Below are 18,201 nucleotides of genomic sequence, written 5' to 3' on the forward strand. Positions count from 1 at the left end.
AACATCGTGAAATGTCCATTCTACCCAAAGTAATCTATGGATTCAATACAATCCCTATCAAAATACCAATGGCATTTTCCCCAGAAGCAGAACAAATAATCTTAAAATTGATATGGAACCACAAAAGACCCCAAATAGCCACAACATTCTTGAGAAAGAAGAACAAAGTTTGAGGTATCACACTATGTGACATCAAACTATACTACACGGCTACAGTAATCAAAACAGTATGATACTGGCTTAAAAACAGACACAGAGATCAGTAGAACTGAATAGAGAGCACAGAAATAAACGCATGCATAAATGGTCAATCTATGATAAAGTAGGCAAGAATACACAATAAGGTAAAGACAGTCTGTTCAATAGATGGTGTTGGGAGAATTGGACATTTAAAAAAGTGAAACTAGACTACTGTCCTACAACATATTAAAAAAAAACACCTCAAAGTACATTAAAGACTTAAATGTAAGACATGAAACCATAACACACCTAGAAGAAAGCATTGGCAGTAAACTCTGACACTGCTCTTAATCATACTTTTTTCTGATATATCTCCTCAGGCAAGGGAAACAAAAGAAAAAATAAGCAAATGGGACTGCATCAAACTGAAACATTTTTGCTCAACAAAGGAAATCACCAACAAAATGAAAAGACAACCTACTGAATGGGAGAAGATATTCACTCATGAAAACATCTGATAAGGGATTAATGTTCAAAATTTATAAAGAACTCATTCAATTCAACACCAAAAAAAACAAAGCAATAAAAAGTGGGCAGAAGACCTGAAGAGAAATTTCTCCAAAGAGAACCTACAGATTTCCAATAGACATATGAAAAGATGCTCAACATCTCTAATTATCGGAGAAATGCAAATTAAAACTAAAATAAGATACCACCTTACTTGTCAGAGTTGCTGTCATCAATAAATGGACAAACAACCAGTGTTGGTGAGGATGCGGAGAAAAAGGAATGCTCAGACATTCTTGGTGGAATTGCAAATTCGTGCAACCAGTATGGAAAACAGTAAGGATGTTCCTCAAAAAACTGAAAATAGAACTACCTTATGAGGCAGTAATTTCACTTCTGGGTATTTATCCAAAGAAATCCAAAACACTAATTTGAAAAAGATATGTACAGCCGTATGTTTACTGCAGCGTTATTTACAATAGCCAATATATGAAAGCTCCCTAAGTGCATCCATAGACAATTGCATAAAGAAAAAGTGGTACACATATATACAATGGACTATTACTCAGCCATAAAAAGATGAAATCTTACCATTAGTAATTACGTGAATGGGAATTATGCCTAATGAAATGAGTCAGAGAAAGACAAATACCATAAGGTGTCACTTATATGTGGAATCTAAAGAACAAAATAAATGAACAAACAAAACAGAAGCAGATTCATAAATACAGAGAACAAACTGATGGTTGCTAGATGGGAGGGGAGTTAGGGGACTGGTAGAAAACGGTGAAGAAGTTAAGAAGTACAAATTGGTAGTTACAAGAGTCACAGAGTTGTGAAGTACAGCATGGGAAATATAATCAATAATGTACCACCGTGTTTCCCTGAAAATAAGACCTAGCTGGACAATCAGTTCAAATGCGTCTTTTGGAGCAAAAATTAACGTAAAATTAATGTAATGTAAAAATTAATTATATTATTGTAAAGTAAGACCGGGTCTTATATTAATTTTTGCTCCAAAAGATGCATTAATGCTGATTGTCCGGCTAGGTCTTATTTTCAGGGAAACACGATAACTATGTATTGTGCCAGGTGGGCACTAGACTAATTGGGGAGATCACTTTACAAACTATATAAATGTCTAACCACTATGCTGTTCACCTGAAACTAATACAAAATAATATTGAATGTCAACTGTAATTGGAAAATTTAGGAAAAAAAAAGCGACTGTGTATGGTAGATAGAAGGGCTTGAGGAATAAAGGAATTGTTACTAACAAGCTCTGGAAATCTGTGCAACCATTCTTTGTCTTATACCAGCTTGTCATTAATGTTTCCACTTCCCAGCCAATTAGTGAACTCCAACTTTTGAAGGCTTATTTTTTGTGTGCGTTTTCTTTCCCCGTGAAGTACATCTTCAATTATATAATCAAAAGTAATAGAGAGAGGTTTAATGTTTTTAAATGGTGTGATGAAAGGAACACTTAGCCCTTCTCCTCTCAGAAACCATCCCAAAGCAACAAGGAGCAAAATTGCGAACTTCATCTTTGATTAAAATTAGAGGTATCAAAAACTCAAACCACAAAATACATGGAAGATCTTCCAAATGTGTGGGTATTGCAGGAGGCAGACAGAGGATGCTCGGGGAAGCAGATCTCAGCAAAAGCCAGCGAGGTCTGCTCCAAGGTGAGGTCATGTCCTCACTCCCTATCACAAAATCCTGTATTTGGATGAATGGATCATAATGGACCTTGGTACACCAATTGGTATCGGAAGCTTCCCTGTATGTTTTTGTTTTTGTTTATGTTTTTCAGCAGGGAAGAGGCCTAAATGAGAAATCAGACAGACAAGTCAGATTTGCAGGAAGACATCTATTAATATAACAAGGGTGAAGAAAGAGACCCTGAATCGGAGTAGTAAACGCTAGAATAAATCATGCTTTCCACCTTGATTCATAAAGAAATACTTGCTAGCTTGAAACACAGGCCTGTCCTCTCCCTAACAGACCACCTGCAAATAGCTGGTGAGCATAAAAACACTGCTACCAAACCAACAAAGATTATTTAAAAAAAAGAATACTATAGACCAACTCATTTATGAATAGCACTGCAAAAATACCAAGCAAAATACTAGCAGACACCAGAAGAACCATGAAAAAGTGGGGATTATTCCTGGAATGCCACAATGATCCTATGTATGTGGCCATGAATAGTATATGTTTATTTAAAAACAATACTTATGTGGAGAAAAATTATGTGATTTCCTCCAACTGTTAAAAAATTATTTAAGCAATTCAAAGTCATCTTTGATGGAAAAAGTATGACTATGTCCTTAAGTAATGAAACATCTCAAGGCAAAGTCATCCTGGGCATAATGGGAACATTTGTTAACATTCCCATTAAAAACTGGGAACAAGACCAGGATGTCTACTTTTACCATTGCTATTTTTATCTCTGTTTAAATGATGAAATTAAAAATGGTATAAAATTTAAAGGGAGGAGGTAAACTAATTTCTATTTGCTGTTTATTAGATTATATACTCAGAAATCAGAAAATCCACCAAAAATTATTAGTGACGATAACAAGATATGGTAAATTGACTAGACAAAAGATTAATATACAGAAATTAACAAATTTCAAGTATACAACGTCCAGTTGGAAGCTTTGACTGGGAAAATTTCCCACTTAAAATAGCACCTAAAAAATGATGAATAGCATGGAATAAATTTAATAAGAAATGTGTACGATCTATATGACAACAATTGGGAGACAAAAAATTGAGAGGCCCATCACCAATGATGTCAGTACTCCCTAAACGAATTTATAAATTTAATGCCGCCCCAGATGAAAATACCAACAGAATACAGGATTATTATTTTTTTTTTTTTGGTCGGGGGGCGGGAGAACTACAGAAACTGACTTTAAAATTCATACATAGAAATAAATAAGAACAGTTATGAAACTTTTAGAAAAACAAGAGCAGTGGAAAGAGGAACTGGCCCAACTGTATATTATACATATTAGAAAGTGATAGTAAGTATTTGTAATAGCAAAATATTGGAAACTTCTAAATAATGAGGTAACATGCCGGATTTTAAAAAGAAAGAATGAGGGGCACTTTATGTTCTAATATAGAAGGTATACACGTTTTGTTAAGGGGGGAAAAAAGTCCATGAGAATAAGCTTCTATATCATTTTTGTGTGAAGAAAATAAGAAGCAAAACAGGGTGTGTAGTGCACTCTCCTTTATGTTAAAGTGGGGGAAACGTGCTTAGTGAATCTAGAAATGAACATATATAGGCTACCTCTGGAGTCACTCACAAGCAACTGCGAATACGACTTGCTTCGGGAGAAGGGAAACTGGTAGGCTGTGGGATAGGTGAGAGGAAGTTGTTTTTCACTGTTATTGTCTTTGGTTCTTTTGGACTTAGTACAGTTTTGAAAAATAAGTCAATATAGAAATATTTCATAATGAACTTTTTGGAATGTATCTCCTTGTAGATATCAAATAACACCTATCTGGTCAATTATGTTGAATCAAGGAGACAATATGCTTTGGGTAGTTTATGATGCTTGCACATGGCTGGAGTAACTGTCAGATACCCTCCCCAAGGAAGATCAGGAAAGTTCTCTTGCTAGACTATGGAGATTTGTAAGGGTGGGAATCCAAGCCTGCTTGTCTGTTGCAGGAAGGAAGAAAAAAAAAAAAAATAAGCCAGGGTGGTCTGTAGGCCACTGGACGCATTTTCTCCTATGGTGGTCTGATTGTTACAGTAACATTGGGCCTTTTATTTCACAATGGCCTATTTTGGTAATTCTTACGCAAAACCCTTTTCACCTCAATTTTGGAGTTATTTTATACTGCCCTCATTGACTTTATATAAATGTTTCTAATTTATGGCTATAAATCTATCATATATCATAAAGTTTTCCAGAAATTAAGAATAATTTCTATTCCACGCAGTGGATCACAGGACAAACCCACACCTTACAGACTAATCGGCAATGAGATTTTTCTGTTGGTTTCAGGCTTTTGGAGTCAAAAACTGGCAATATGCTTCAAGCATGTTTTAGTAAGCGATATTATAATAGGTTTCAATTAATCTCAGTTTGGTCCCACGATACCTATTTTATATCCATATAGTTCACTTTGTAAATGCTGTCTGTAACTTGTCAGCACATCTTTAAGTGGGGGAAGTTCGTTTTTTCAAGCAAAGAGTGAGAATCAAGAATTTTCATATTTAGCTTACAGAATTCCAAAAGATATCCAGAAATAGATCCCATCGACAGAGTGCCTCTGGCCCATGGAAAAACAGACATGTGGTGCCTAGTTGTATATTCTTTGGCTCCTCAAATAAAACAAAAATTTAAATATATATATTTATCACCACAAAAACACAAACAGAAAACAAGAAACTACAAATGTAAATATTTGGATAACTCTCAAACCTTTTTGTTGAACTTTCAAACATGAAATGTTACATTTTCGGCCTTGATTAGACACCCAATTTATAATTTGGTATCCAGCACCTCCTCCCCATACGTTAGCAATTGTGTCCTGTTAGAAAGCTACAGTCTTGGTAGATGAAGAATGTCCCGGCAGCAGAATTTCATGGGTGGAGGTGGTGGTTAGGGAGACTTCACATGTCCCTAGTTTATTAAACACACTCTCCTTTCCTTCAGGGACTGGAGTTGGGGGTGCGGCTTAGGCCATTAATACTTCGTCGGAAATACATGGCTCTGCTTAGAGGGCAGAGAGATGCATGGGAGAAGGGCGGGGCTAGAAAGGGAAAGAGGGAGTCAGTGAAATAAAGAACAAGACCCCACTTTTATATCAGGCAGTGGGCCGACATTGCCTGAAGAATGTTACTCATTTCCTCTCCTTCCTACTCTTTTTAAGTAGTGTCTAAGGTTGATTTGTCTTCTATTTCCTCATTCTCTCCCTCTTTCAGAAATCTCATCTATGTTCATGGATTTAGTCATGATCTTTCTGCATCTCTATCAGTTTCTCCAGGTCTAGCTTCTCATTCAAATCCCAATGCTATTTCTCCCAATGGGACAGTTTTATTTAGATTTTTCTCACTATCACTGCAGACACAGCATCTACACAAATCCACAATCATCACCTTCTAATATCAGACTCTCTCTTGTATTGGACTCTCCACCTCTTCCACTGACACACTCCTCTTTAGTCACCCAATTCTGCAAATATTTCACATGTTTGTCTCTTCCTTTCTAACCCAATTCTATTACCTTGCTTGTTCCTAATCATAAGTGTAAAATCATCTGACTGGAGGGAACAGAATCCATATCCAGACAGTGGCTTTTGAAAGAATTTATGACTAGACTAATTCTCGATCAAATCTGTGAACAATTTTTTTGGTTTCCTATAAAATCAAATGGAACTTCTTTTGCCTCTTTCATACTGTTTACTCTTTCTCCATCCCTCCCAGCCCACCTCCCCCACCCCTAACACACTTGCTAAGGTCAATGTGGTGCTCCACCCAGATACCCTCTTCAGAGCTGAGTGCCTGTCCCATCTCACCCCACCCACTGACCCCATTGCTGCTGATGGCTCACAGTGGGATCCCTCACTAGCAGTTGCTGTTCATGGAGGAAAATGCAGCCCCCTTCCCAAGAATGGCCTGAAGCCAATGGCTAGCTGATGTGGGGTAGAAAACCTGTCCCCATTGATTCATTTGGGACAACTCTACAGTGCCATCCCAGCTTCAGAACTCCCCGTAGGATCTGGTGAGGCCTCCATTGCAACCCGTTTGCTTTTTCTACCACACAATCCTCTTTTCCTCATTTCCTTACAGGTCTATGTTCTCAGATCACTCCCCGGTAAGCCCGCACACAGTCTTTGTCTCAAAGTTTGGGACACCAATCTAAGCTAGGCAGTTGTTCCAGGAGTGGTCCAAGGAAAGGTACTTTATAACAGGATTTGGAGCTAGATCGCTCCCCGGCCAGTCGCCGTGCCGGCCCCTGGCCTGCTGCAGCAGTTCACTGTTAATATTCTTCCCGGGGATAAAATATTAGATGGGACGCTGGTGTGGGAGACTCCTGGCTGGAGTAATACTTTGGGTACTTAAAAGTTATGAGGGATGGCATGACTTACAGGAACTGGATACCAACTTCCAAGTGGCATTGATAAAAAAATAGACTCAGCGTGATTGATAACCAGTTCAGTCAGAATGTGGAAGCCATAGGATATCTGGCAGCATTTAATTAAGACCCAGTCTCCGGCAGTTAGGCAGACTCAATTGCAGCAGTGCCATTTCAAAGAAGCTCCCACAAGTCTTCTGTGCCAATGTTAGTGTCCTAATAAGGAAGGCCTGAAACCTCTAAAATTGGGATGAGAATACCTGGGTAGATGCAGTTGTGAATCACAAACTCCCCAATTCCCCTGAACCTGACAGGCCTGTTATTTGGCCCTCACCCCTACTGGGGATGTGCTGTCTGTTAAGGGATGAGAGTGCAGTGGTCCCAGGAGCCAGGAAAGTGAGTATGGGGGTTGTGTTCTGAGGGTGCTGGATCAAGAATGGGGAGCAGAACACTACATTGGATAGCACTGTGAGAACACTCCCATGATTCAGGCTTTAACACTGTGGCAAATCCACCAAGGATGGTGAGCCTAAGGTGCTAGCATAATTCTTGGAGGATCGCAAAAGCTATGATCCATAGTTAACGAAATAGAAACGCAGAAATTTCTATGGTGGGTGGTGGAGAAACGGATCCACAGGCTCAGAGAAGTGAGCACACTAAAGTGGATTTGCCACATAAAACTGAAAACCCCACCAGCCAACCATGGTCCCAAGAAGACCTCTCCTTACCAAAGTAATGATGCCTGTGCTTGTGACTGAGGCAGCTGCAGTGCTGAGAAGCTTCGCCAAGCTCGTGTGTGCCCAGGGCTAACAGTAGGAGGAGATGTTCTTACAAAACTAGGTTTTCTGATGGACTTGAGAATAGCAAGATCTCAAAATAATATAAGCCAAGTGCTAATGCTTAGCTTTCAGGAGTAACATAGGTATGATTGTTCCAAAGAGTGGTGGCATGGGAGTGGCATTCACAGGGTCCCAACTGCAAGATTGTTAATAGAACATGGTGTTCCTGGAGGGAAGATAGATGGGCTGCCAACAAGGGTGTCACTTAATTTACAGTCAAATTGATGATGGATGATCGAAGTATCTCAATAAAAATCATCGTGCTTTGCTCAGTTTCCAGATCAGATTTGGAACCCACTGGCTGAAGGAAAGGCTGATTATAAGTAAGGACTGGACTATCAGGGCAGATCTATTCATTGGTTGTTCCCCTAGTACTTGACCTGGGTACTTAGGACTGCTTATTCAGGTGAATGTGATGTAGAGGAAACAGGGATACTCAGAACTTTTGAGGGTTATTTAACACTGGGTCTGAATTGACACTAATACCTGGAGACCCAATAAACCACCATGACTTCTTATTAAAGTGGGGGGTGCAAGAGTCCTAGCCAAGATCTGTCTCTCAGAGGGCCTACTAGTCCATGGGCCAATCTGGTGACCTTTTCCCCTTATCTCCAAATGCCTAATTGAAAGAAACACCCTCGGCAGTGTGAAGAATCCTCACATTGATTCCTTGACTTCTTAAGAGCTATTATAGTAAGGACGCACAAGTGGAAGCTTCTGAAGTTTCCTACACCAAGAAAATGAGTAAATCAAAAACAATGCTGAATTCCAGAGGGAAGAGGGAAAATCAGTGACATTTTCAAAGACTTCAATAGTGCAGCAGTCAATGAATGTCCTCAGGTATTTCACCAGGCCATCCCCTGGTGATGGAACATGGCAGGCATCAGGATAGTAGGTCAGTGTGGTTTCTTCGCTAGAGCAGATTAAAATAGGCTTTAGCACCCGTGCTAGCAAATGAGTTTTCTGCCATTCCTATGAGGAAGTAGAACCAGATGCCACCGACATTTCCTTGTGATGAACAATAGATTTTGCCCCCAAATCTGTGTAAGTTCTTTCTCCTTTTGTCAAGATATAATCTGAAGTGACCTGGATTTTATGGACATTCTGTAAAGTATATTGATTTTACCATGTAATTGACATCATGTAATAGGAACAGATGAGAGATATGGAGCAAGTGTATTGGAGGTCTTGGTTTATATACCATATATACAAAAAACTCTAAGGTTTATACATCATAAACCTTAGAGAATAAGGTGATAAACCTTATAAAGATTCAGAAGACTTCTAATTCCAGGCAAGATGGAGTAGGCACAGTCTCCCTATTCACACACTAAGGACACACACATATATATTCTCCGAAAATAAGTGTATATATGTGTATATATGTGTGTGTGTATATATATATATATATATATATATGTATATATATATATATATATACATATGTATTCTCCGAAAATAAGACCTAGCAGGACCATCAGCTCTAATGTGTCTTTTGGAGCAAAAATTAATATAAGACCCAGAGTTATATTATATTATATTGCATTATATTATATTATAAGACCCGGTCTTATAGTAAAATAAGACCGGGTCTTATATTAATTTTTGTTCCACAAGACTCATTAGAGCTGGTGGTCCGGCTAGGTCTTATTTTGGGGGAAACACGATATATATATATATATATATTCCAAAAGTTTGGGAAAAGAAGGAAGACTGGGTGGGAATCTCAGGACTCAAGGATTAATATGAGTGTGGCTTTGTTTTTTTTCCTCATGTGTCTTAGATTGAGTACTAGCGAAGCTAGCAACCCCAAAACACCAATGGATACAGACAACAACAATGAAAAAACTGCATGGATTCCCTTATTTCCCTTTTCATAAAACATCAGTTGCCTGCTGTGCTTGAGAAGCAGTGGCAGTGGGATTGGGTGAAGAAGGTGGCAAGAGTGGGGGTTAAAAAGGATTCAGAAGATAACCTGATGATCGACAAATTTTAACTGTATTATTTATGATGTGGTCTTATTGGTTATCCCCTCTCCAGACATTAGTAATCAGTGGTGATAGATCAACCATCAAATATGCTGTCTAGGAATACATACAGTCTTAAGTTGTTCACTCAATAGAAAAATTCATTTTCATTGACTATAACTTAAAATTCAATCAGTCAACTTCAGAAACAAGTGAATAGGAATATCTTAGTCTCATTTAAGTGGAGTATTGGGTCCCATTTAATAAACTAAAATGAATTATTCATTATCAAATTAAATTCCGTTTAAATCCATACAGTGAATCAACCATATGCAATTTTATTCAAGTTTATTATTATTATTATTATTATTATTATTACTGGTAATTGAGTTTCTTGAATGGCAGATAAGTCAATGTTTAGTAGGAAAAACTAAGACTCTGTGAATCTAAAAAGTATTTAAATTAAGAAATGTTGAAACTTGTGAATAGTGAATATGAAAACGGACAAAACTCAGGACAGGGTCTGGCTTGTTGAAGAGCTAAGTGAGGAGCACTGGCTGCTAATGGCAGACGAGGTTTATAGTAGACTTCTGTTCGCAGCACTTTCTCAAGGCTTCCTCATTCAGTATTTCTGATTCAGAGAACACAGTAAGAATAGGAAAGGAATTCTGTCTTCAGCTGCTGGGGGATCTGTAGAAGCTTGGAAACTCCCCAAGACCCGGATTGAGAGCCATCCCCACCACCTCTGCTCCTTGGATGCCTGATTTTGATTCTTTGAAGATGCCAGGCCCCAAAGCCGATCGTGTGATGTAGGCTTGGGGTTGCACTCACCATGGCTGGAGCTCCTATGCTGCCCACCAAACCAAGTGCAGAATCCCACTTTTAATGGCACATCACACCAGGATCACATATAATCCTAGAGTATCTTTATTTGTTCTATAATTTAATAGTACACCTATAAAATAATTACATTATACTTATAGCTTTTCTTCATTTATAAACAAAAAAAACAATTAAATACAATTTGAGCCATTATAAAGTAAACTCTGTACATACAAGAACCCCCAGAAGGAGCCTCACACTGCAGCATATCATATTGCTTCCATTGCTATTCCCACAACTGTGTTCAAAGAGTGAGCTCATGTTTGTATTCTGTGAGTTCATAGCTTAATGCTTCCCCTATCTGCTTGGGTTCTGTATTCATAAAACGACAGGGGTTGGCTTTGCAGTTTGACCAGAGACTGCCCTCCACTTCCCTCCTACTCCACTCCCTTGGCCTCCCTTATAATCACGTGGACCTCTTTCCCTCACAGCTTTTCTACTGTATGTTCTGCCTGAGTCTGACTTGAGGTGTCCACTAAATACAAATTTCCTGACTTAGGGTGTATATGCCCATTTCGGAAGCCGAGACCTTCCACCCCCCTTTATAACTGTGCATTTTGCTCAGGTCTCGTGGTGTCACAGAAGTGACAGAAATGAAACCTGCAGTGCAGGGGCAGGAAACAGATTTGCCTACATGCCACACCCTACCCGAATCCTTGCTCTCCGGGTGAATGTCTCTAGATGCTCCATCACTGTCTAATGTTGGGAAGCCTCAGTTCCCAGAGCAGCTTGTGGAGGGGTGCTCACATACCTGGAAATCAAGCCTTCCTGAGTCCCCTGAGCAGAGCACCTGAGACCGAGTGCTTGGGAATTACCAGTGAAAAGTTTTCCAAGTATGCTCATTCCCACCCATCAGACTGAAATCTCATTCACATTGTCAGATTCCATAAACACCACTCACAGGGACACTTTCGGTAGGGCAATTTAACAAAAGGACTCAGAGTAAGTATAATTTTGCAGGAAAATGAATTATGTCAAATTCCTTATATCAAGAGACCACAACATGACCACTTCAACGATTCATTATAAAAATGAAAGCTGACCATTCTTTGAAAAGGAAGCCAGTTGCTTTCTGTAGGACAGTTCAGCTAGATTTCTATTCAATAGATTTTATCCTTTATTTCCTCCTATATCACCAAGTGACCCAACTCTTTATATTTTTAAATATTTCTCTCTTTTACAGGACATAATTTTGGCTGAGTGTCATGGCAGTGAAATAGGGTACACGGGCATATTACATATTACAGGGGCTTTTGAGTTTCAGGTTCACAACTTCCCAATGACCCCCCCACCTCCCTACACCCATCCATCCCAGACCGGTTCCCACACTGTGCTGCAATGCCTTACTACCTTCCCTGCAATCCTATTCAACGTCAAATCACAACTCAGCCCATCTCCCTTCCCAATCTAAGAATAGGTGCATGACAGTAAACTGCTGCCAGGTAGTAATTCTGAGTAAAACACTTTCTGGGCAGATGCTCATCTGCTCTGGTCCTTAATCAGAATGCTGCCGCAAAGCCAGAGTCAAAACAAGTGAAACAATACATGGATAGGCCTATAATACTTTTCAACGGCTCTTTACAATATAGGTCAATGATAAAACCAGCGTTAATATAGAGACCTTTGTGTGTAATAATATTCTAATTGCAGCGATAATAGCATGCACACCAGAGTTCATCTTTAGTCCATAGATGGGGGCGGGGTAAGTGAGGAAGAAGGTGGGGTGGTGGCGGCTGGGGGTGAGGAGAGCGTGGCCTGCTGTGAGCACGGTCCCCAAGAAAGCCCACTTCATGACCTAGCGGCTCAAGTCGTCGTCTTGGTATCAGGTTAGGAGAAACTCCCCGTCCACGGACAGCTTGTGGCCCTTGTCCAAATCCACAGCCCAGCAGCGAGAGGACAGCCCTGGAATCCACAGTGAACTCTCCCAGCCAGAGGTACAGGGACCAGCAGCAGAGGTTTGAAGGGCTGCTCACAAGACTGGCGCATCCTTTACTTCAGGGAGGCAGGGGCCAGCTGGAGTGTAGGGTGAGGACAGGGAAATACTCGCCTTTCCACATGGTGGAAACATCAATGCCGGTCGACAGTGCATCACCCGAAAGATCCTCTCTGACTGCTGGGTGGTGGGTGGTGGTTTTCCAGCATCTTCCTTCGAGCCTGAAACACAGCCTGGTTTGGGAGGCACAGGTGTGGCCCGGAGTCGGCGAAGAACACATTAGCAAAGCCCCACTTGCGGTCTGCGCTTGTGACAAGGACACCATCAGCCCCAAGAAACGTGCTTGCTGCTGAGGGAGGCCACCAGGCAGCGTGTGAGTGAGTTCAGTGGACAGGGGCAGAGGCGGCGGCGGCGGCGGCGTGACCCAGCGGGCAGGTCGCGCAGTGCGGGGCTGCGTCCTGCCCCGGGCGCTCACTGTTTGTCTGAGTCGCTAAGGTTCACGGACATGCACCGGCACTGCTTCACCTTCTGGATTTTTTTGAGTCGGAAGGGAGGGTCCAGCCCAGGGCATTCGAGCTCCACGAGGACCGAGGTGACGCGCTGGGGCTTGCAGAAGGCGCACGACTGGAAGGACTCCTCCTCCTTCTTCACGTGTCGCGGGATGTAGAAGGAGTTGCACTGGCCGTAGCAGAAGCGGTTGAGGACCGTGCGGCTGCGGCAGCCCTCCTCGCTCACCGTCTGCCGCAGCGGCTGCGTCTTGCACCAGTCACTCTTAAGGTACTTGCGCTCCGTGACCACCAGGGCCTCCTGGCTGGAGGCCAACACTTCCTTGATCTGATGCTGCCATCTCTCCGAGTGGTTGCTGCTGCCGTCCTTGTAGGGCGAGGGGATGGCCCCCGCGGGCCGGTTCTTCCGGGCATCCACCACCTTCACCAGCACGGCCACCAGGAACAAGGACAGGGAAAGCTTCCAGAACATCCTGCGACAAGAAAAGCATTGAGAGGGGTTAGTCGGGGCGGGTGACACCTACGGCTTCTTTTCCTTTTAATGTGTTATGGTTTTCTTGGGAGGATCTGCCGTCAGGAGGGGTGAGGCCGGCTGCTGGATGCCCAGGGGCAGCTGGAGGTGAGAAGTGATTAAATAATACATGTGCAGACATCAGTGATGATATCCTAAATACTGCCCCGAAGGCAAGGGGGTGGACGAAATAGGACGTACTAGCAAGAAAACAGACGTGTTGAAGACCTACAGAAGAATTACAAAGAAAGGCTGTCAAAATTAGCTTAAGCCAGTTTGCCAGTATGAATAATAGTTAATACCCAACAGTTAACGGTGTTTCAGTAATGCCAAGTGCTGTCCTAAATACTTTACATGTATATCTCATTTGTTCCTTAAAGCAGCTTGACGGGGTGACGTTATTTATTATCCCTACTTTATGGCGATGGAAACTGAGACCCACAAAAGTTGAGGAATTTGCCCAAGGTGGCACAGTCACGAAGTACTGGCTTGGATTTGGAGCCAGGCATCTGCCTCCAGAGCCATCAAAATTAATCACTAGACATGGATATGATCCGGAAAATTAATAAAATGCAAAGGGAAGGTGAGCGTGGTTCACAAGTTTCTTAAAAATGAGTATAAAAGTTAGAAATGGACATAGATTAGGAAAATTAATATTTGTGCCTGTTAATTGTTAACAAATAATAAATAACATTTACCATCTGCACAAAGATATTCAAATAATCCAAATGAGTCATGAATTAGATTCTTGCAGCGAAAACCACTTCCCAATGGCGAATTAAGAAGTGTCCACAACTGTATGAAAACTGCCTTTGGCGAATGCCAAGGTGACAATATGAGTGGATTATTCTTTGGTCCATGACACAAACCCAGCCAACACTTAATGATGGGACCTGGAGACCAACACTTCCTCTAAACCATGTCTTGTAGGAAGCACATCAAAGTCTGACTGACAGATGGACTTCTTTAAAGTTACTTCACAGTTTTCATTGTAATATTTTCATGTATATCCTCAAGGAACAGCAGTACCTCTCAATAGAGACAATTGATGTTTCTATCGTGTTATATGAATAGATATTGTCTCCTGTTACAAGCAGAGCTGTCCTCTTTGTCATCATCAAAGTCACATTTGGACATTCTCTCTCTGTGTCTTTTACCACTCACAGAACCACACGAGACTCATTCCTTTAATGTGTACACCCCACAATGACACGTCAATATTATATATAAAAGCATTATATAGTTATGTAGTATATATTAATTATAATACATATAGCATGCATAATCATATATAATGACTAAATTTAATATTAAACATGTTAAGCTTCTCGAACTATTATAGACATCTTAAATATATTCATGCTAATGATAATAGTTAATATTTATTGGAGCTGGATACACATCAGACACTCTTACAGTTTCCTTTCATGTATAAGCATAGTTATCAGCAGTGTTCTATGAAATAGGTATTACCATTTCCCCCATTTTATGGACAAGGAAACAAGCATTGAGAGGCTGTATAACTTACCAAGATCACATGGCCAGTATATTTGAGTCCATGTGTCTTGGCTGCAGATGAGTATATTTGCCTCTTTATTAAAAATATTTGTGTTAAAATATCTAAGCTAGATAGATAGCTTGATAGATAGGTGGTCAAAAGGTCCAAATTTCCAGTTATAAGAGAAATAAGTTCTGGGACATAATGTGCCGTATAAAAACATCTGAGCTAAAATATTTCCCTGTGTCACTGTTATTAGTCTAAGTCTAAGCCACCACAGGCTTTTGCATGTCAGCAGCAGATGATTCCTTCATTCATCAAGTGTTTGGTGAGTATTTCATCTAGAGCAAGCACTGTGATAAGCCTTGTGAATTCCAGTACCTCCCTCAGAGACAAAGTTCTGCCAGTGTCAGGTGAGCCCTTACAAGATCTGCCCTCCCCACTCTAGTCTCCGGGGGCTTCTCACCTACTCTCTCCTCCTTGCTCACACCCACCACCTTTCTGTTTCTAGAGTATGCTCTAGAGCCTGGCATTCTGCTCTAGAGCCTGGCATTGCCTTTCCCCATAATTGTATGCCCCCCAGAATGACCTTCTCCCACACAGTCTTCAAGCCTCTGCTCAATTACCACCTCCTGGTGAGGCCTTAGCGGGTAACTTTACCACAGCCTGACATTCACTGTCTCCTTCCCTGCTTTGTTTTTCTCCATGGCACTTAACACCTTATAAGACAGTATTTAATTACCCGTTTTTCTTTTTGTATTGCCTGACTTCCTCTACTGGAATGTAAGGTCCAAGAGAGAAAACTGCCTGTTTTATGGATTGCTGCGTTCAGAACAGTGCCTTGTAAATAGTAGGAACTCTATAAATACGTGTTGAATGAAATATGAATACCATGTGTTTTGTTGCCTTTGACAAAATTGCAATTAAGAAGATAGAGAAAGGCATGGAAATGACAGTGTGACAGTTACACAAGAATAATGGCATAGGGTCTCCTGGTGGTGATCCTGGGACCAATAATATCTGAATCACCTAGGATGTCTTAGAATGTAGATTCCTGAGCTCCACGCCAAAATATTCTGAATCCGTGGATCTGGTGTGGAGTTTGAGGTCTATATTTCAAAGAAGTGCTTCAGGTGACGTTTGTAGGCACCGCAGAGGACAGGAAGGGGACAGGGACAGAGCACTGGTTATCCTGGAGAGGGAGGAGGAGATGCCTAAACGGCATCTCTTCTTGTTTTTCAATTTTATGAAATTTATAGTGGTGACGTTGGGCACTAAAATTACACAAACTATAGAAAACTTCTGCATCAAAAGCATCTTTTAAAGTCTGTATATGGTTCCTCCAGGTGACGACACTGCCGAAACTGCAGGAGTTAGGTAAATGTAGATGACATAGGCAGGGAAGTAGAACAATTAAGATCAGAAGGGGAGAAAAAGGAAGAATTTCTTTTTTTCTTGTGTAGAAACATTGTGTCCAACACAATGATTGAAATTGCAAAGCTGTTTTGAAAGGGCTGCTCTCATGCCTCCTGAGTTCCACACATGAAGTTTCCTATAAAAATGGCCACACTTCCCGCTGGCTCGTGGCAAGCATCTAGTATTGGACTTGCTCAGCTTACACAACTTATTATATTTGCAGGATGATTTGTGATCGCAATAGTCTCTTAAAAAGAAAATATGTTGGTTCCATTTTAATAATTTCCGAAATTATTAATGTTCTGAGTAAACACAACCAAAAATTTGCAAGTCCCAGCCAGGAAAGATTTACAGAGGTCCTCAAGTCCTAGTTCCAGGAACAGCTTCACATGCATCTTTGATAGGCTCAAAAATGCATCCTTTCCCGCAACAGCTCTTGGTTGTTGTCAGGGAGAACAGAGCTATAACATGTTCAGATTGATTTGGGGAAAAACTTTCAGAGTCAACAATATTAGATGTGTCCTCAGCACACTTTAAAACGTTTTCAAAACATCTGGCAATCACCCCTAGAAGTTATGCCTCACAAGAACCTAAGGAGAAAAGCAAACCTCCCATTTCCAGGACTAGGAAAAGAAGCTGATGAAAGCTAGGTGACTGGGACCAAGCCAGGTACTTCTCTCTTCCCTCTTCCCTTCCCTTCACGTTGCTTCTTTTCTCCTTCACGCAGAGCAGCAGTAAGATTACCAAGGCTCTGGCATCTCTGTGTCAGGACAGGTAAGTAGGGAAGAAGTATTTTGCTGTGGTGACTGTTAGGCTGTATTCTCTTTGCTTCAGGAGCACTAAAGCAATTGAGCCAGCTGTTGCTCACAGCCCATAGTCCACTGGCCCTAGCTAGCGGGCTTACTCAGGGAGAGAATGTGCGTGCCTCTTTCTCCATCTCTCTAACCATCCATGCACACACGCGTCAGTGGCCCCACCAGGACCTGCATTTAGCAGAGTCCTGCTATGCCCTGCATTGCTCTGCTGCTCAGAGAAATGGTTGGCGTACAATTTACCTCTCAGGAATTCTGCCACAACTGCCAGTAAGGACAGCACAAAGATACTTCATTTTATCCTCATCGCTGGTATTTGGCTTGTAGCAGAAGAAACTTGTAAATAAATGCTGTTGGTTTTATTAGTGATCTCTATGGCCTAACTATGTCATGAATTTGCAAGCATTGCCAGGACTGTAAATGCTGATGGGCTAGGCAGACTGGGCCGGTCCAAGTGGGTTGTGCAAAGAGAGAGGTAGTGGAAGCACTTTCCTCTTAACTGAACGCGCTGGGGCCTGGCCTTTGTAGATACCAGAACAAGGGCTGCCCAGACCGAAGTCTAATATTCAGGCAGCTGGAAAATCACTGGCCCCTTCTATAAGCCCTTCTTAGAAGTGTCAAGGGATTCTGTAATAGGAGCTAATTTCTAGGAAAGGATGCAGCAGGGCTGAACTATCCTGGCCTAAAGATCTATGTAGGTGAGCAAAGGTCAAGGGTACAGCTAAGCTGATGAACTCACTCCCAGAGTGAACTTGTTGAGTTTTAGAGGTCAGGTCAAGGCAGTACTAGGCAGTGCATCAGTAGTGCATGGGATGGGGCTCAAATATTTTCTGTGACCTAAGAATTCCAAGGCATCTTTGGAAGGTTGAAGGGAAGTACCCAGGGCTGAATATTGGCAGACAAACCTGGGATAAACTTGTTCCCATGGCCCAAGTGAAAACAGAATCAAAACCAAATAAGAAACTCCAAACAAAACCCCCAACAATGTCAGAATTCAGAGATTATTTTTATGAGTTTTACTAGAGGTTGGTGTAAAAGCAATTGGG

The 18,201-nt window shown here is 41.3% G+C and overlaps 1 protein-coding gene across 3 annotated transcripts in view; it reads right to left on the reverse strand.

Moving 5' to 3' along the window:
* Positions 1-10,501: 10,501 nt before the first annotated feature.
* GREM2 (gremlin 2, DAN family BMP antagonist) overlaps positions 10,502-18,201 on the reverse strand; it is a 107,451-nt gene continuing 99,751 nt past the window's right edge. For all 3 annotated transcript variants that reach the window (XM_019746849.3, XM_074316784.2, XM_074316785.2), the window contains one exon: positions 10,502-13,391. In XM_019746849.3, the coding sequence (XP_019602408.3) occupies positions 12,884-13,391 (508 nt within the window). In that variant the 3' untranslated portion in view covers positions 10,502-12,883. The remainder of the gene's footprint in view (positions 13,392-18,201) is intronic.

The sequence above is a fragment of the Rhinolophus sinicus genome, chromosome 6 (genome assembly GCF_057876585.1).
Source record: "Rhinolophus sinicus isolate RSI-liver-muscle chromosome 6, RSI-T2T, whole genome shotgun sequence".
Taxonomy (NCBI): Eukaryota; Metazoa; Chordata; class Mammalia; order Chiroptera; family Rhinolophidae; genus Rhinolophus; species Rhinolophus sinicus.